This window comes from Vombatus ursinus, unplaced genomic scaffold (genome assembly GCF_900497805.2).
Source record: "Vombatus ursinus unplaced genomic scaffold, bare-nosed wombat genome assembly UNPS02001419.1, whole genome shotgun sequence".
Lineage (NCBI taxonomy): Eukaryota > Metazoa > Chordata > Mammalia > Diprotodontia > Vombatidae > Vombatus > Vombatus ursinus.
This window is the reverse complement of record NW_020941197.1, coordinates 23,316,027-23,332,545: the sequence shown is the minus strand read 5'-3', so window position 1 is coordinate 23,332,545 and position 16,519 is coordinate 23,316,027. Positions and strand designations below refer to the sequence as shown.

Genomic DNA, 16,519 nt, shown 5'->3' with positions numbered 1-16,519 from the left:
AAAAAAAATCTTTTGGGAGCACAGATGTGGCAGTGACATTGCTGGGTCAAAGTGTAAGCCTGGTTTAGTAACTTTTTTGACTGTAGTTCTAAAATGCTTTCCAAAATAACTGGACAAAGTCATATATCCACTAACAGTTCATTATTATTGGCTCTATCTTCCTGCAGTCCTTCCAACAGCTATCATTCTTTTTTTTTTTTTTAAAGTTCCTTTTGCCACATTGTTGGTTATTCAGGGGAATCTCAGAATTGTAATTTCTCTAATTTGGAACATTTTTGTTTCATATGGCTATTGATAGCTTAGATTTTTTAATTTGAGAACTATTTATAGCCTTTGACCATTTATTTATTTATATTTTGGGAAATGACTCTTTTTATATATTTAAATCAGTTCCTTTTATATCTTTGATATCACACCTTACCAGAGAAATTTAGTTAAATTTTTTTTGCCCAGTTAACTTTTTCCTTTCTTATTTTAACTGCATTGCTTTTGTTTGTACAAAAGCTTTTCAATTTTATATAATTAACAGTCATTTTATCTTCTGTGATCCTCTTTATCCCTGGTTTGGTCATGAAATCTTCCCTCATCCATAGTTGCAAAAAGCTAACTCTTTTCCTGCTTCTCTAATTTGTTTATGATGTGACCTTTTATATCCAGGTCATGTACCAATTTGGAGCTTATTGTGGTATGTAATATTCTAAACCTAATTTCTGACAGACTAGTTTCCAGTTTTCCCTGTAGCTTTTGTCAAATTCTAAGTCCTTACCCCCTCAGGTGGGGTCTCTGGTTTGTCACACTGTATCTATATCTATATGTATATCTATATCTATGTGTGTAAATAAAAACATTTATTGTCTTTTGAATGTTGTGTAACTAATCTGGTTCACTGCTGAACTATAGTCTTTTTTTTAAACCAGTACCAAATAGTTTTGATGATTACTGCTTTGTAGTGTAGTTTGAGATCTGTTACTGCTAGACCTTCTTCCTTCTCACTTTTTTACATTATTTCCCTTGAGATTTCTTAACTTTTTGTTCCTCTAGATTAATTTTTTTGTTATTTTGTCTTTTTTGTAAAGTTATCTTTTGGTAATTTTATTGATTTGGCATTAAATAAGTGTATTAATTTAGGAAATATCATTTTTATTATATCTACACATTATATTTTGTTATATTAGTCCAAACATGAGCAATTAATATCCCTACTTTCATTTAGGTATGCCTTTATTTCTATAAAGTATGCTTTGTAGTTTTATTCATATATCTCATGTGTGTTCCTTTGAAGGTGGACTCTGAAATATTGTAAACATTCTGTAGTTATTTTAAATGCAATTTCTCTATCTCTTCTTGATGAATTTTGTTGGTGATATGCAGAAAGGCTGATGATTTGTGTAAGTTAATTTTATATCTTGCTATTTTGTGGAAGGTATTATTTTAGTTAGCTTTCTAGTTGACTCTCTAGGGTTTTCTCAGTAGGCTATCATATCATCTGCAAAAAATGAATTATGTTGTTTCCTCTTTATCTATGCTTATTTCCTCAATTTATTTTTCTTGTTTTATTGCTATGGCTATCATTTCTGTAAATTTCCAGGTTCCTTAAAGATAATCCAAATAAGAGTGTTGATAATGGTTATCCTTGTTTTACCTCTGATTTTATTAGAAAGGTGTCTAGCATTTCTTCATGACATATAATGTTGGCCTTTGGTTTTGAATAGATTCCATTTATCATATTAAGGAAAAAGAAAAAATAATCTTGGAACAAGCACCATCATACTATTTTTTTTTCTTTTTAATGTTCTTTGGGCACAGGTATGTAAAATAGCGTTCCTTTTTGTTATTAATTAAAAGTATTAGGGAATAAATAGTTAATTAAAAGCGTTAGGATATAAGTATCCTCTGTAAGCTTACTGAAAGCATCCTCGGTACAACTATGGTAGCCGATGAGACAATAGGGATTGTGTGTACCTCATTATGTTTCTGTATGATTTTGATCTCAACCAAGTGATGATGATGATGATGATGATGATGATGATAACTAACATTTTTTGAGGAGGGGAGTACCTCTTTTTTGTTATTTCTTTGCTTCTTAAGTTTCTGTAGTAAAGTTTCTAATGATAACATGGGTGCTTTCTGAATACCAATTGATAATGATAAACTTAAAAGTTTTTAGTTGAAACAAAAATATTTCAGTTGTGTAGCTTTCCTTTGACATGAATTTTTCTGGCATTAATAGAATACTCTTCAGTATAACCACCAGGTCGTATGTTTTATTTTTTGCTGAAGCACAAATTTCTAGGCATAGGTTTTTCCAATATTGATACAGGTAGAATCTCATTTCTAAAAGCTTGATACATTAGAATCAGGGGATCTAGAACTGGAAGAAGCCTTAGATCATCCACTTCCAGCTCTTTGACTTAAGTGATACCTGTAGAGATTGAATTATTTGCCCAAGGTCACACAGCTAGTATTCAGTCTGTCTTCCAAAATCCACAATTTTTCTGTTATGTAAGACTTTCTGCTCCAACTAGATATATTATATTCAGGCAACAAGAATTTATTTAGCACTTACTATGTGTCAGGCACAGTGCTAAAGTCTTATTAGGGTAGAAATCCATTTGATGGAGTATGCAGAAGGCAGGGATATATGCCTATTGTTTCTGGTTTATATAAGGTAAATATTAGTTGTACTCTTTACTTATAAACAGTAACAAATTGTGGGACATTGTTAGGTAGTGCAGGGTAAAAGATATACACACACATCTAAATATGATATAATTGAAATATAATTAGATTTTTAAAATGTCGTGTTGCTGCTTTGAAACTTATTTTTTAGTAAATAAGTACTTACAAATGAGGGCTATAAGGTGATAGTTTTTTGTTTTTTTTAGGGTAGAGAAAAACTGTTAAGTGTGGGAGGAGTGTATTACTTTTTAATTTAATATGTTTAAGAAAAGATAAGCTAATAATATGGTAGTTAAGATAATTCCTAGGCTTTGAAAGGCCTTCAGACATGTTACTTACCTGAAAGATGAGAACTTCACAAAGCAACCAATAAAATTTCATGGTTTTTGAGCTGCCACAGTAATTTTACAGCCCTAACAGCCTAATTGTCAGGTACTTTGCTGACACCAAAGTTTATAAGTATCATAACCTTCACAATGTAGTGTTTTGAAAAAAACAAAAACTTGGTAAGAATATTTTATGTTATACAGGTATCTACTGTGCCTGTCTCTAAGTGAAAATGGTATTATTATCATCATTATTATTATTGTTGTTATTTTAGGCAATTGGGGTTAAGTGACTTGCCCAGGGTCACACAGCTACTAAGTGTCAAGTGTTTGGTCTGAGGTTGGATTTGAACTCAGGTCCTCCTGACTTCAGGGCTGGTGCTCTATCCACTGCGCCACCTAGCTTCCCCAAAATGGTATCATTTTAAAATTGACTACTGAATGGACGGAATTGTCATATCAGATTTCTCAATTTGGTTTGATACACCTTTGTCAAGTGTGTACTGTGTGTAAGCCACTGCCAGGAACTAGGAGTATAAAGGTGTAAAATGACAGAGTCCCTGCTTTCAAAGAGTTTATGGGCTGACAGGGGGATGAGACCTGGACACAAATAATTATAATACTTCAGTACTGTAAGGTTCTCTGATATAATTGGCATGTATATCTTACTCCTGTGACACAGATCACACATATATCCCTCTATAACTTAGAGAATTGCCGTGGTCCTAAAATTCCTTCTCTGTGGTCGTCTGGTCATAAACTTCTCCGTATGTAGATATCTTGGTCCTCAGATACCAGACATACCAGGCTGTCACAGAGACTGGTTTTCTATTTGAAATCTTCTTTACTTAGAGCTTGGGCTCTGCTAGTATCATAGGATCACTTCCATGCTATGCATAGACATCAATGGAGAAATTTAGTGTGGGAAATTTCTATAATACAAAGTTAGAAAAAGAGATTAAAGGAGGGCAGACACAATTTCTGGAGAAATTATGGAAGGCACAGTAGATGAGATGGCACCTAAACTGCCCCTTAAAAGAGATAATAATAGATATTAGAAGATATTAATAGACTCAAATTAGGGGATAAGAGAGAGTATATGCAAAGGCACTCAGATAGGAAGAAGTAGACAGTAAGATCAGGGAATAGCAAGTAGTCCAGTTTGGAAGGATTATAGAATGTGTAAAGGGGAATGAAGTGAATAAAGTTGAAGCAGGTTAGAAGTAGATTGTAAAGAGCCTTGAATGCCAAGCCAAGAAACTTGTATTTTATTAGGAAGGCGAATTAGAACTGCTGTTTTTTTTTTTTGTTTATTTGTTTTGTTTTAAGCGATAGGAGTGATATAGTTAAATTTTTACATTAGAAAGGTTACTTTTGTAGTAGTATAAAGGATGGCTTGGAAAGGAGAGAGGTTGAAGTCAGGGAGATTGGTTAGGAAGTGATTAGAATAGTTTGAGCCAGGATTAAGATGGTGCTAGTGGTAATAGAAAAGAGGGGATGGGACCTTCAAAGATAGAATCAGTGGGAGCTCTGGTTCACCTCCCCTGAAAGTTCCTCAGCATCTCTCCCATTGTACTCAGCCCCCTGGACAGCTTCCTCCTCAAGTGTGATGTTGTTCACTTTCTCATCAGTGCAACTTCACTGGGTGGTGTCCTGCCTCTTGTTTGTTATCCCAGCTCTGTGGACTCTTTGGTATTAATAAGTACTAAGAACTGGTAGTGTTTGGGACAAATACAGGTAAGGAAAGAATTAGAGCGAAGAGTTAGTTGTTCTACAGCTGTCGAAGGCCCAAGGAACAATAGATCTTTTTAACCTCCTCGGAGACAGATGAAGTTAGAACTGGGGAAACTACTATGCAGGTTCTTAGAGTCAGGAAAGGTGAGAGGGGCCTTATTTGTCTACTGGTGAATTGTAAAGCAATAAAAAGTAGGTTTTTTGCCTTAAAAAAAAAATAGGGGCAGCTAGGTGGCGCAGTGGATAGAGCTTTGGTGTTGGAGTCAGGAGGGCCTGAGTTCCAATCCAGCCTCAGCACATGACGCTTACTAGCTGTGTGACCCGAGGCAAGTCGCTTAACTCCTTCACCTAGTCAAAAAAGCAAAATAAAATAAAATAAAATAAAATAAAAAGGGTTGGTGCTCAAGTTTTTCTTTTTTACCTCCCTACATTCTTGTTATGTGCATTCTTGTTAATAAAGGTCTTTTTTTTTTTCTCAGATGTAGATTTAGGATGGTCAACCAAAAGAGAAAATTGTGGGGGGCACTTCTCTCCCCTACCCCAGTTCTCTACAGGATGAAAACTTGAAACAGTGGGAGAAGAAAAGACTATATGTCCTAACCTTAAGTTAAAATACACCAGTTAAATGAAGGCAGGAGTGAATATAGGATGTAAGCAGAGGACATGGAACTAATTAGAGTAAAGGGGCTTTTTTTCCCTTCCTAACATAGGAATGTTAGAATGACTTGTTAAAGCAAGAAAGTAGCTTCATTATAAGGAAATTGGTTGTTAAAATGAGTCTATTTGCATATTTTTGTGGTTATTTCTCTAGGCTTTGAAGTTTTTGATGAGTAATCAGGTCTCTCTCTTTCCCTCTCTCCACCCCCCCTCCCTCTTCCTTCCCCTACCTCCCCTCCCCCCGACCTCTCTCTCTAGATTCTCTCTGATCACTACCAGATGCAAGATGCATTGGAAAGATCTGATGAGATGATGGCTGTAGCAAAAGATCTCTTTGGTGATGTTCCTCGTAGGCGCACAGGTAAATTGTTTAATTTAAGCATAAGAGATTTTCTTTTATTAGCAATAATACCACCAGTGTGTATTGAATACAATTCTTTTCCCTTACCAGTTGGACTTATAGGTCAAACTGGCTAATGAACCTGTACACACATCTCTGTTAGGTATCCTTAACTTGCTTGTGTCCTTTAGGAATTTTATGGGTTGCACTAGATGACCTCTGAAGTCCGTTTCAAGTCTGAGATTCTTTGTTAGCTTCAAGTAGCATAGCTAATGGAAGACTAATATTTGGGTTCCAGAAACATATTTATTTCAAGATATTTACAGGAACTGTATATTAGGTACTACATAATTAACAAGAAGTGACCCATTTGACATTCATTACAACTAATTATTATAATAAATCATAACATAGCAACTAATTATTAAATTTTAATCCAGAAGATAAAACACTTTGTCAGAACAAATCTCATTTTGAAACCAAAAACTTCCTTAAAGTCCTCTCTTTAAAAGTATATTTAATGACTTGGGCAGTGTGGAATACTGTGTATGGAAAGTTGGCCTTGGAATAAGGAAGGCACGGGGCCAAGACCCACTTCTGTGTGGCCGTGGGCAGGCAATTTATACTCTCAGTGCCCCAGGTACTCTGAGAGTTTAAGTTGGTAGAGGAAGTTTATTTATAAGGAATTCTTTGTCCCAGTGAGATCACAGGTCCAGTCCTCTCCCATCCCCTCCAGAAGATGAAAACACAAAAGGAACTCAGCCAATTTTGAGTATATTAAATTATCCTCTTCTCTGTGGGGGGGCACACAAGTATATTAACTGAAAATATAAAACTTGTTTATTTTAATTTGGGGTTCAGTATTTCATAAAAGACTGTATATAAATGGAGAGCTATCCTGTAATAATACACAATGGTATGGAAATCAACTGAGTGAGTTAACCACATAATTTCGACTTGCTTCTTTGTCTTCTGTAGGCTATCCTAATGTAACAGTAGCTCCTGACTCTGAGATTGACTCCTCCTCCGGCCCTATTGTGTCAAAAAAAGACCCTCTTACTGAGTCAATTCTTAATGAATCTGCTATTGACCCTCAGGTAATATTATCCTGTTCTAACTCTAACAATATATTAAATGCTGGAATTAAATTTAAGCTTTGCAGTTGAAACTTAAACAGTTAAAATAGCATCAAATGTGAGATTGTTGTCATAGTAATGATTACTCAATTGCCATGTACATTCTGTGTGTATTATTTGGTATTATTGTGCTAGGAAAAAAGTAGCTATAAAGTAATATGACTAATTCCAAAAACAATACACAAATCAGTGTCATTCTTTTATGGTTACATGTCTTATACGTTATTAGTATGTTTAAACTATAGTGGCTTTGAGAAATGAGGAATTTACTGACTATGTAGACAAATATTACTACATCAGTTGTTTGGAATCTAACTAATTGGAATTAGATATTAACACAAACTTTTACTGCAGTCATTTTTTGAAAGAGGCAAATAACAAGAAAACCTTATATTAAAAATATAGCTTAAAATGTGTCCTGGGGGAAAATAAGGACAACTTCTAACGACTATCCTGGATGCAGTAGATACTTAGCCCAACCTTCTAGATCTCTGCTGACCCAATGTAACTGATGTCTTCTGGAACTAACTGTGGAAAGAGTGCTGGATATGAAGTCAAAAGACCTTACTTTGAGCCCTGACTCTGAGGGTGGTTGTATGATCTTGGGCAAGTTCGCTTAACATCTCAACTCCTGTTTTCTCATCTATAGAATGGGAATAGTAATACTTAACCTCTTTGTCTCGCAGGGTTATTGTGAGGATCAAATAAAATAACATATTTAGACTACATTGTAAACTCTAAGTAAAGTATTATATTAATTATGTTGTCAAATCATAAACCTACTTATTAAATTGGTTATGTGAACTAACATAATTTTGAAAGATTTTCAGGAATAAGGGTCAGATCAAGGATTCTTTAACCAGAAAATGAAATTAACCAGACTTCCTTAATAATTTCATGTACCTTAACAATTCTATGTAATCAAGATTTTACTCAATGTAGTATTTATAAAACTATCTAGTAATGTATTTTACTTCGTAGTCTAGAATTCCTGTACAGACACTTTACCCCTCTAGAACATAGCTGCAAATCTGGAAGTAAGTGGAGGAGGAAAAACCTAATGAAACAAAAAGGGAAAAATCTTTATAGAAGAGAGTGGAAATAAATTAATTCATACTGTAGTAATTCAGAATTTGTGACTGTATTTTTTTTTTGTTTAGTAGATCCCTTCTTTATATATTACATCAAGTGGTACTGTAAACAGGAGTTTAGCTTAGTAGTTGAAGCCGTTAAAAGGAAATTCTTTTAAAATATCTCTAGGCATGCCAATTGATGAACTTATTATAATTCATTCTTATTTATTAAAGCACCTTTGATAAGGACCTCTGCTAGGCAACACTTTGACTACTTTGAAATCTATTTCAAATAATAAAAGTTATTTCTCTTTAAAAGTAGTCGCTAATCTTAACTTCTCACAAATTTCATCTTCCTTTTTTCTGAATTCACTATTTCTCAGTGAGTAGTTTGTTGGGTTTTTTTTTTGCTTTGTTAAATATACAGAAATTTCACTATGATGCAGTGATATAATTCATAGAAACTTGCATAAGATAATTTTCAACTTTGACCCCTGCCCCCACTATCACCCAAGGGGATTTAATTAATAAAATACTAAACAAAATAACTGTTATAAGTCACTTTTACTTATAAGGTAATCTTAAGATATTAATGTTAGACAGCAGAATTTTCTGTTTAGGCCATTCAATCAGTATAGGAAACTCTTCTGGTACATCTGTGCCGTCTACAGCTCATAATCCTAAAATAATTGCTTGAAACACTGAGAGATTAAGTGATTTTCCTATGCTCACATAGCTTGTATGTGTCAAGCTATTAGATGCGTCAACCATCTGTGCACCACTCCATACTACCTCTCAAGGACAGTGTTATAATTTTGGTACTCTGTTGGACCTAACATAAAGGAAATACATTGGATCTCTCCATACCACCTAGCATAGAACTATACATACAGTAAAATCTTGATAAGTGATATTGACTATTTTCTTTTTTTAAGAAAAATTTTTAAAAGTAGCTAGTATATTGCAGTTTTGGCTAAATGTGAACTATTTTGAGTTAATATATTTGAAAACAATTCTATTAATCTGCTATATCTAAACTATCACTTTGTACTATATATAGAATTATGCTATATGCTATATGTAGCATATAAAATAGCATAGCTCATGTATATTAACATTATATATAATATGCATAGCATATATAGACACACACACACACACACACGGCATATATTAACATCCCACTTATATGGAGGTCAGAGTTCTAACAACCTAAGTGACAAAAATTTCTAAGCTACACAGATGTTATTACAAAGCCATGGGATGCTTTACTTCATTTGCAAGGCCCTGAAATCTTATTCAGAGCTTCTTTTCTTCTATTTTAGGTACAGGTTTTATAGTTTGGATTATTTGGTGTTTTTAGCACATACTGGATTAAAAATAAGGAATAGAAACATTATGTTAACAAAAAATGATAGGTGACATCTAGGAAAGACATAAGAAAATCATATTAAACATGAAAGAACCATGGTCTAGAGCAAACTCTGATTAACCTTTGGGTTTATATAGTAAAGAAAACAGTGATGTTGTAGAAAAAGGCCTGATGTTGGTTAAAATCCACATCTTCTACTTATTATCTCTGTGACCTTGAGGAAGTCACTTAACTTGTCTGGTCCTCAGTTTCCTCATCTATAAAATCAGAAGTATAGACTAGGTAACTTTCAATACCCCTACTAACTCTAAATCTTTTGATTATATGTAGCAGTGGAAAAGAGCCCTGAGGTTGTAGTTCGTAGTACCTGAATTCAAATCCTAATTCTGCTACTTATTACTTATGTGATCTTAGGCAATTCATTTAAAATCTCAGCCTCAGTTTCCTTACCTATAAAAAAAAAAGAATAGTGAGCTACCTCATCTTTAAGTTCCTTGCATCTCTAACTGGATCAGAGGTCAGTAAACTCTGGCCCACATTGCTTGTTTCTTGAATAGCTATGAGCTAAGAATGGCTTTTTTACATTTTTTAAGTAAGATTTGTTATATTTAAAAACATGAAAAACATTTTTAGCTTGCGGACTCTACAAAATCAGACAGGTTGTAGTTTGCTCACCCCTGATCAAGATCAATGATTCTGTGGTCCCCAAAGGAGCAGTAAGTCATGACTTATCTCCCTATATGGTTTAGTAGCTGTGTAGTTGGAGCCTAAGAAAGGGGAGAATTGATCTAAATACACAATTTTTTGTGATATATTCTGAGGTAGGCTCTTAATGAAGTAGAAGAAGGAGAAGGTGAAGAAACTGTCAACAGCCAGTCAGAAGAAAGTGAAAATGAACTGGATGACTCTATGAACCTTCAGTCTAATGTGAGAACAGACAGGTAGGAATATGTGAAAGAAATCTCTATGACTCTTTGCTTCTCAAAACTATTTCATATATTTATTTAATGTATCTTCTAAGGACTATGGTCCTTTGGAATTCCACCTTTGGAATTGAAAGCCTTTACCAAATAGTCAGACTTGGCCACTGACACTGAAAGCAGTAGTTGTTTGGTTTTTTTTTTTTTTTAAAACAAGCATATTTTTTCTCTCCTAAGGAATGCTTGTGGCTTAAGCTGACATCCACAGGTGGGAACACAGAGGAGGAGGGGAACAAGAGAAGGCTACAGGCAGAATGATCTTCTGTCTTTAGACTGCTACAGTAGGAGGAAGGGTGGCTCACTGCTCTGGAGAAGCTTCTCCTTGACCATTGCAGAGTGTCTAGCTCTCCAGACTCATTCTTGCTAATCACTGTGGGAGATGGTTAGATTCTCTGTGTATCCCATTGGGCAGTCTGATGAACCCTGTTATTGGACCAGTAGCCAACACCTCCAAAACCAGGGTTGTCTAGTAGATATCTTAAATTCAACATGTCCAAAACGGAACTCATTATCTTTCCCCCCTAAATTCCCCCACCTTCCTAGTTACCTCTTAGAAGGCAATACTATCTCCCCCATTAGATTGTAAGTTCTTTGAGGGCAGTAACTGTTTTTTGTCTCTTTTTGTTCTTAGCACAATGCCTGGCACATAGTAGGCACTCAATAAATGTTTATTGATTGCATATAATTGCCTCTATCCCTTGTTAGGTTAAGAAATCATCTTTTCATAGGTGTAAAAGGTATATGATTTGCTTCTCTTCCTATGTTGTGATCTTTAATACTCAAGTTGTATATCCATTTTGAATTTACTGTGGAATATGGTAATGAAGTTTTCACTCAATTTTAATTCTGCAGTGTTATCTTCAGACTTGCTGTTTTTCTTCTTTCAAATCTAGCTTTCTCTGCCTGAGAACACTTGAGCTTGCTTTAACATAGTTCTTGGAGTTAATGCTGAAAGACTTCTTGAAAGCAAGAATACCTATAAATGAATCTTTCTGATACTGTAGGCTTTGGAATCATGATGTAGGATGGCCATGCCTCGTACTGAATTTTGCTATGTAGGAAGTTCATATGGTGATTCTTGAATAATAAGTAGGTAGTACAGTAGTGTTGATTATTTAAAGCCTGCTTTCTGTAGTCATTCTCTCTAATCATTTTTTCTTATTGGAAGTGAAAAAATGTATTTTCTATTTTGATCTAGAGACAATCTGGTAAAATGGGCTGAAAGTCAGGAAACTTAGGTTCCAATCCTTGCTTGAACTATCTAATTGATTTTAAGCCAGTCAGTTGCTAAGCTTCAGTGTCTTATTTATACAATAAAGGAACTGGAGTAGATAATCCATAAGGTGTTTTGAAACGTTGCTATTGCATGATTCTAAAAGTTATTATACACTTAATCAAATTGAACAATTTTAACAGTCAGACTTGTTGATATTTTATTGCTACTTAAACCATAACTATTTATGTATGTGTAATTGTTCTGAAGGCTTCTTCAGCGCCTAAATGAAGAGAATTCTGAATTCATTTCTAAGTTACGTACAAGTTTGCGGCAGAAAATTGCTTCATCACAAACAACTCCACCAACAACTCCAACAATTGCTACTCCATCATTGGAACATAGAGGTTAGTTCCAACAATACATTGTTCTTAATACTATTCTTAATAGCTCATATTTACATAGTACTTTAAACCTTATGCATTGTTTTCTTCACAACAGTTTTGTGAGGAGATATCTCCGTTATACAGGTGAGAAAATAGAGTTTTGAACAAAGAAATTAAATGACTTGCCCAGGGTTCCAGATAAGCATCAGAACTGGGAATTGAATTTTGGTCTCCTGGCCCTAAATCCATCACTCTCCAGTGGCCCATGACCCATCAAGGGAGGGGACGACTACTGTGTAATGTTCTTTATAAAACAGGGCCATTATGGAAGAAGCATCAATTGATTTTTGGCCATATTAGCCTGAGTATGATACTGATATTTTTGTTAATTTAAATAACTTTGTATTTTGTTCACATGAGGTGAAGTTGTTTCCTTTCAACAGCTTTGAATGCTACTCAAGCAGTCAAGAGGATCCAGTCAAGGCTACCACCTGACGAACCTGTACAGAATGTAGACTCAAATTATGTTGTGGGACAAGTGCTGAATCCTAACTCAAGAAAACAAAAACAGCAGTTAGCCAAAGGTTCGGTTTCTTTGTTTATAAAGATGGATTATGTGTTTAACGCGATAGAATTGTTTTGGTGCTGAACAGAATTTTCTTCCTGGCATATGGTCAGATACCAAGCTAAAATAGAAGTTTATTGAATGATTGTAGGAAATTTCTTCTTCTATTCCAAGCAACTCTGTAGAGAACTGATTCGATTTTATTTAGAGTAAGTGCTATAATATGCTCTTTCTAAATTATAAAAAGCAAAACTATATCAAATATGTATTTTATTTTAATTTATCTTATTTTTATGTTTTATTGATGTATTTTGTTTAAAGATTATAAACATTTATTGATTACTGCCACTCCATGAGAAGTCTTTTGAGGTCTCTTGTAACAAAGTAAAACAGTTAATATAGTGACCTCATCTGAAAATATATATAGCATTCCACATTGGTAGCACTCCCCAACCCTCTGTTTTAAAATTGTTTTTATAACAAAATCTGTTTTTTTCCCTTCCACTCCTCATTCCATTGGGGAAAAAAAAGAAAAGAAAAACAAATTTCATGTAACAAATATGTAGTTAAGCAAAACAAATTCTCTCACTGGCTGTATTCAAAACTATAAATGTCTTATTTTGGGCCCTAAATCTATATTACCTTTCTGTCAGGAGGTGGATAATATATTTAGTCATTGGTCCTCTGGAATCTTGGATGGCCATTGTATGGATCATAATTCTTATAGATTTCAAAGTTATTTGTCTTTATAGTATTGCATACATTTTTCTCTTGAGTTTGCTTGTTTTATTCTCGAACAGTCTTCAAAAGTCTTCATTTTTATAATATGCATGTTATAGTATAAATTGTTCTTCTGGTTCTGCATACTTCACTCTACATTAGTTTATATCATTCTTTCTGTATTTCTTTGAGATCATCTGTTTATTTCTTATAGCACAATAGTATTCCGTCACATTCATATATCACAAGTTATTTAGCCATTCCTCAATTGCTGGGCATCTCTTTAGATTCTAGTTTTTTGCCACCACAAAAAAACTGCTATAAATAATTTTCTGTATGTGGGACCTTTTCATTTTTCTTTGATTTTTTGGGGTGGTATAAGCCTGGCAGTGGTATATCTGGGTCAAAGGACATATATTACTTAATAATCTTTTGTGTATAATTCCAAATTGTGTTCCTGAATGATTGTAACCATTCACAGACCCACCAATAATGCGTCATAATTGTGCCTCCACAGCCCCTTCAAAATTGTAATTTTCCTTTTTTGTCATCTTTGCCAATTTGATGGGTATGAGGTAGAATCTCAGAATTGCTTTGAGTTTCTCTAAATTAGTAGTGATATGTAGCATTTTTTTCACATGGCTATAGATAGCCTGGGTTTCTTCTCTTGAAAACTGCTTATTCTAGGGGCAGCTAGGTGGTGCAGTGGATAGAGCACCGGCCCTGAAGTCAGGAGGACCTGAGTTCAAATCCGGCCTCAGACCAAACACTTGACCTGTACTAGCTGTGTGACTTTGGGCAAGTCACTTAACCCCCGATTGCCTCTCACACACACATACACACACACACACACACACACACACACACACACACACACACAAAAGAAAAAGAAAACTGCTTATTCTTATCTTTAGACCATTTATCAATTGGAAAATGGCTCTTATTCTTATAAATCTGAACTAGTTCCGTGTGTGTGTATGTATGTGTGTGTGTGTGTGTATGTGTGTGTGTGTGTGTGTGTGTGTATGTGAATAGGTTTTTCTAGTAGGTGTTTGGATGCATCTTTGCCTGGTTTTTCATTAAAAGAGGCTGCTTTCTCACTCTCAGTGAAGAAGAAACCAGGTTTACCTGTTCCTTCCAAGGTGAAGAAAAATGTTTCTTTTAACAACGTAACCACTTCAGATTTACCAAGTGCTGATGGCTCCAGCCTGGATACCCTGAAACACCTGATACATGAAGTGGAACATGAAATGGAAGAATATGAACGATGGACAGGGCGAGAAGTCAAGGGATGGAAAAACAATCAAGGTCTGACTGGTTTTACTTTGTCCCTAGTGAGCTCCCTCTGTCGGCTGGTGCGCTACCTTAAGGAGGTAAGAGAAAGTACAGGCCTAAGTGGTTGTTTTAATTTCTAGTTTACTTTGTTAAAAATCTAAAAGTAGCTTGAAGCACCAAACTAAGTACCACAAACACTTGACGGTAAAAGTTAATAATAAATATAAGAAGGTTCTGTACTTTAAATATTATCTGCAATAAAATTTTAGCTTCAGATTGATGTTCACTGGGTACTAAGTGTAAATCATAATGAGGAAATACATGCTAGTTTTAATTTGAGCCTAACCAAAATATATCAAATGGATCAAAACATATGTCAGACCCAAATACAAGTTAGTTCACAGCTGAGAACTGAGCAAAGATGAAATGAGATTGAATTAGTTTGCTCCTCTTTCATGATTGTGATAAAGGCACAAACAATTCACTGTATAGTTAACTCAGTCCCTCGTCAATATTTTAGAAATTACAAGACTAAACATTTTAGCATCATACTGCCTTTTGCTTCCTATTTTCATGTTCTTTAAGTTCAGGTAGTAGCTTGCCTGTGAACTATAGCTATTGCAATTAGATAATTCCTTTATTTTATCTTGATAGGTGGCTTGGCATGCTGTCATTATGGCCTTAGCAGAAGCTGTTTTTTGTTGCAAACGTGAATACATAGAACAAATAAATTGGAAAACTTTTTCTTTGCATGTTGCTTTTTTTTAGTTCATTTGCATTGTAATTGATTTAACATATTCCTTTTAAAGTGTAGAATTATTCACATAATTAAGATTTTTGTTATAAGCTTGAGTTTATAAAATTAAAATTTTATATCAGACCCTAAGTATTTAACAAGGTTCAACTAATGAATTAACAAACAAGGAAAAAAATTCTTTTGTTCTTTGTAATCTTCCATGTCAGCCTGAAGTTCTATATCTTCTGGCTTTGTATTTGTTTTTGTTTTTTCTTTTTCCTTTCTATAGAATTTCAGTCAGTTTGCATACAGTTTTGGTTCCCTTGATTATGCTTTGCATCACTTCACATAGGTCTTTCCATATCTCTTTATATCCTTCATATGTATTATTTTGTGACAACATAAGAGTCTATTACATCAATATACCATAATTTATTCAACCATGTTCCAGTTGTTGAACACACCTTTTTCCAACCTTCTGCTGTTACAAATAGAGCAACTATAAATTTTTTTAAATGTATAGGCCTTTTTTACATTAAAAAAAATTGATGGGAATTAAGTTCTAGCAATAGAATCACACCGAGTTAAAAGATATGATCAATTTTGTGACTCTTATTTGTGCACTTAGTCTTGAAAATGCCTAATAATTTAAATCTATAGTCATTCACTTTTGAATCTGCACCCAAATTTTCATTAGTATAGTGCTGGACATACTGTTATTCTCTTACCAGATCTCATGATATGAACAATTGAGATCAGTCTTCAAATTGTGTTATTTCAGGAATGGTTTGTATTGTCTAAAATTCTTCCTCATATAAAATCATTTTAAAAGTAGCTTTAAATTGTGACATATCAGCTGAATAGTCTTCACATTGTTCATCATGCCCTTTTTAATTTTCTTAAGGAAGGGCTGAGGCAGCTTAATTTATCCAGTGAAATCTTACAATGCGAAGTATCATTTTGATTAGCAGTATAAGGCATGTATTTCTATTTATGTATTAAAGCATGTATAACTTTTCATGATTCTTTCTTTTGAATAATCCTCACTTCTTACCCTCTCCCTTTCAACTTGTGAATTTGTTACCTTTTTTTCTTAGAGTGAGATGCAACTGCGTAAGGAGGTAGATACAAGGCAACGCCTGGAAGTGGTATTAGGTGATCATCGAGAATTAATTGATGCCCTGACTGCTGAAATTCTCCTTCTCAGAGATGAAAATACTGCTTTACAAGTACTTTAATGAGATTCCAAGCTTTTAATGTGTGACTATTTTGAAACCTACTTTAAAGATTTAATAAAGGATTCTAGTATAGCTGTTGATGGTATAGT

At 34.3% G+C, this 16,519-nt stretch overlaps 1 protein-coding gene across 4 annotated transcripts in view; it reads left to right on the top strand.

Annotated features, from left to right (window-relative positions):
* The first annotated feature begins 5,658 nt into the window (after positions 1 to 5,658).
* Positions 5,659 to 16,519, top strand: part of SPICE1 (spindle and centriole associated protein 1) — a 33,062-nt gene continuing 22,201 nt past the window's right edge. For 2 of the 4 annotated variants that reach the window (XM_027867768.1, XM_027867743.1), the window contains exons 1-7: positions 5,659 to 5,757; positions 6,715 to 6,833; positions 10,143 to 10,258; positions 11,781 to 11,917; positions 12,340 to 12,480; positions 14,289 to 14,554; positions 16,290 to 16,421. In XM_027867768.1, coding sequence (XP_027723569.1) covers positions 5,676 to 5,757; positions 6,715 to 6,833; positions 10,143 to 10,258; positions 11,781 to 11,917; positions 12,340 to 12,480; positions 14,289 to 14,554; positions 16,290 to 16,421 — 993 coding nt within the window. In that variant the 5' untranslated portion in view covers positions 5,659 to 5,675. The remainder of the gene's footprint in view (positions 5,758 to 6,714; positions 6,834 to 10,142; positions 10,259 to 11,780; positions 11,918 to 12,339; positions 12,481 to 14,288; positions 14,555 to 16,289; positions 16,422 to 16,519) is intronic. The other 2 variants (XM_027867751.1, XM_027867758.1) reach the window with 2 other exon arrangements.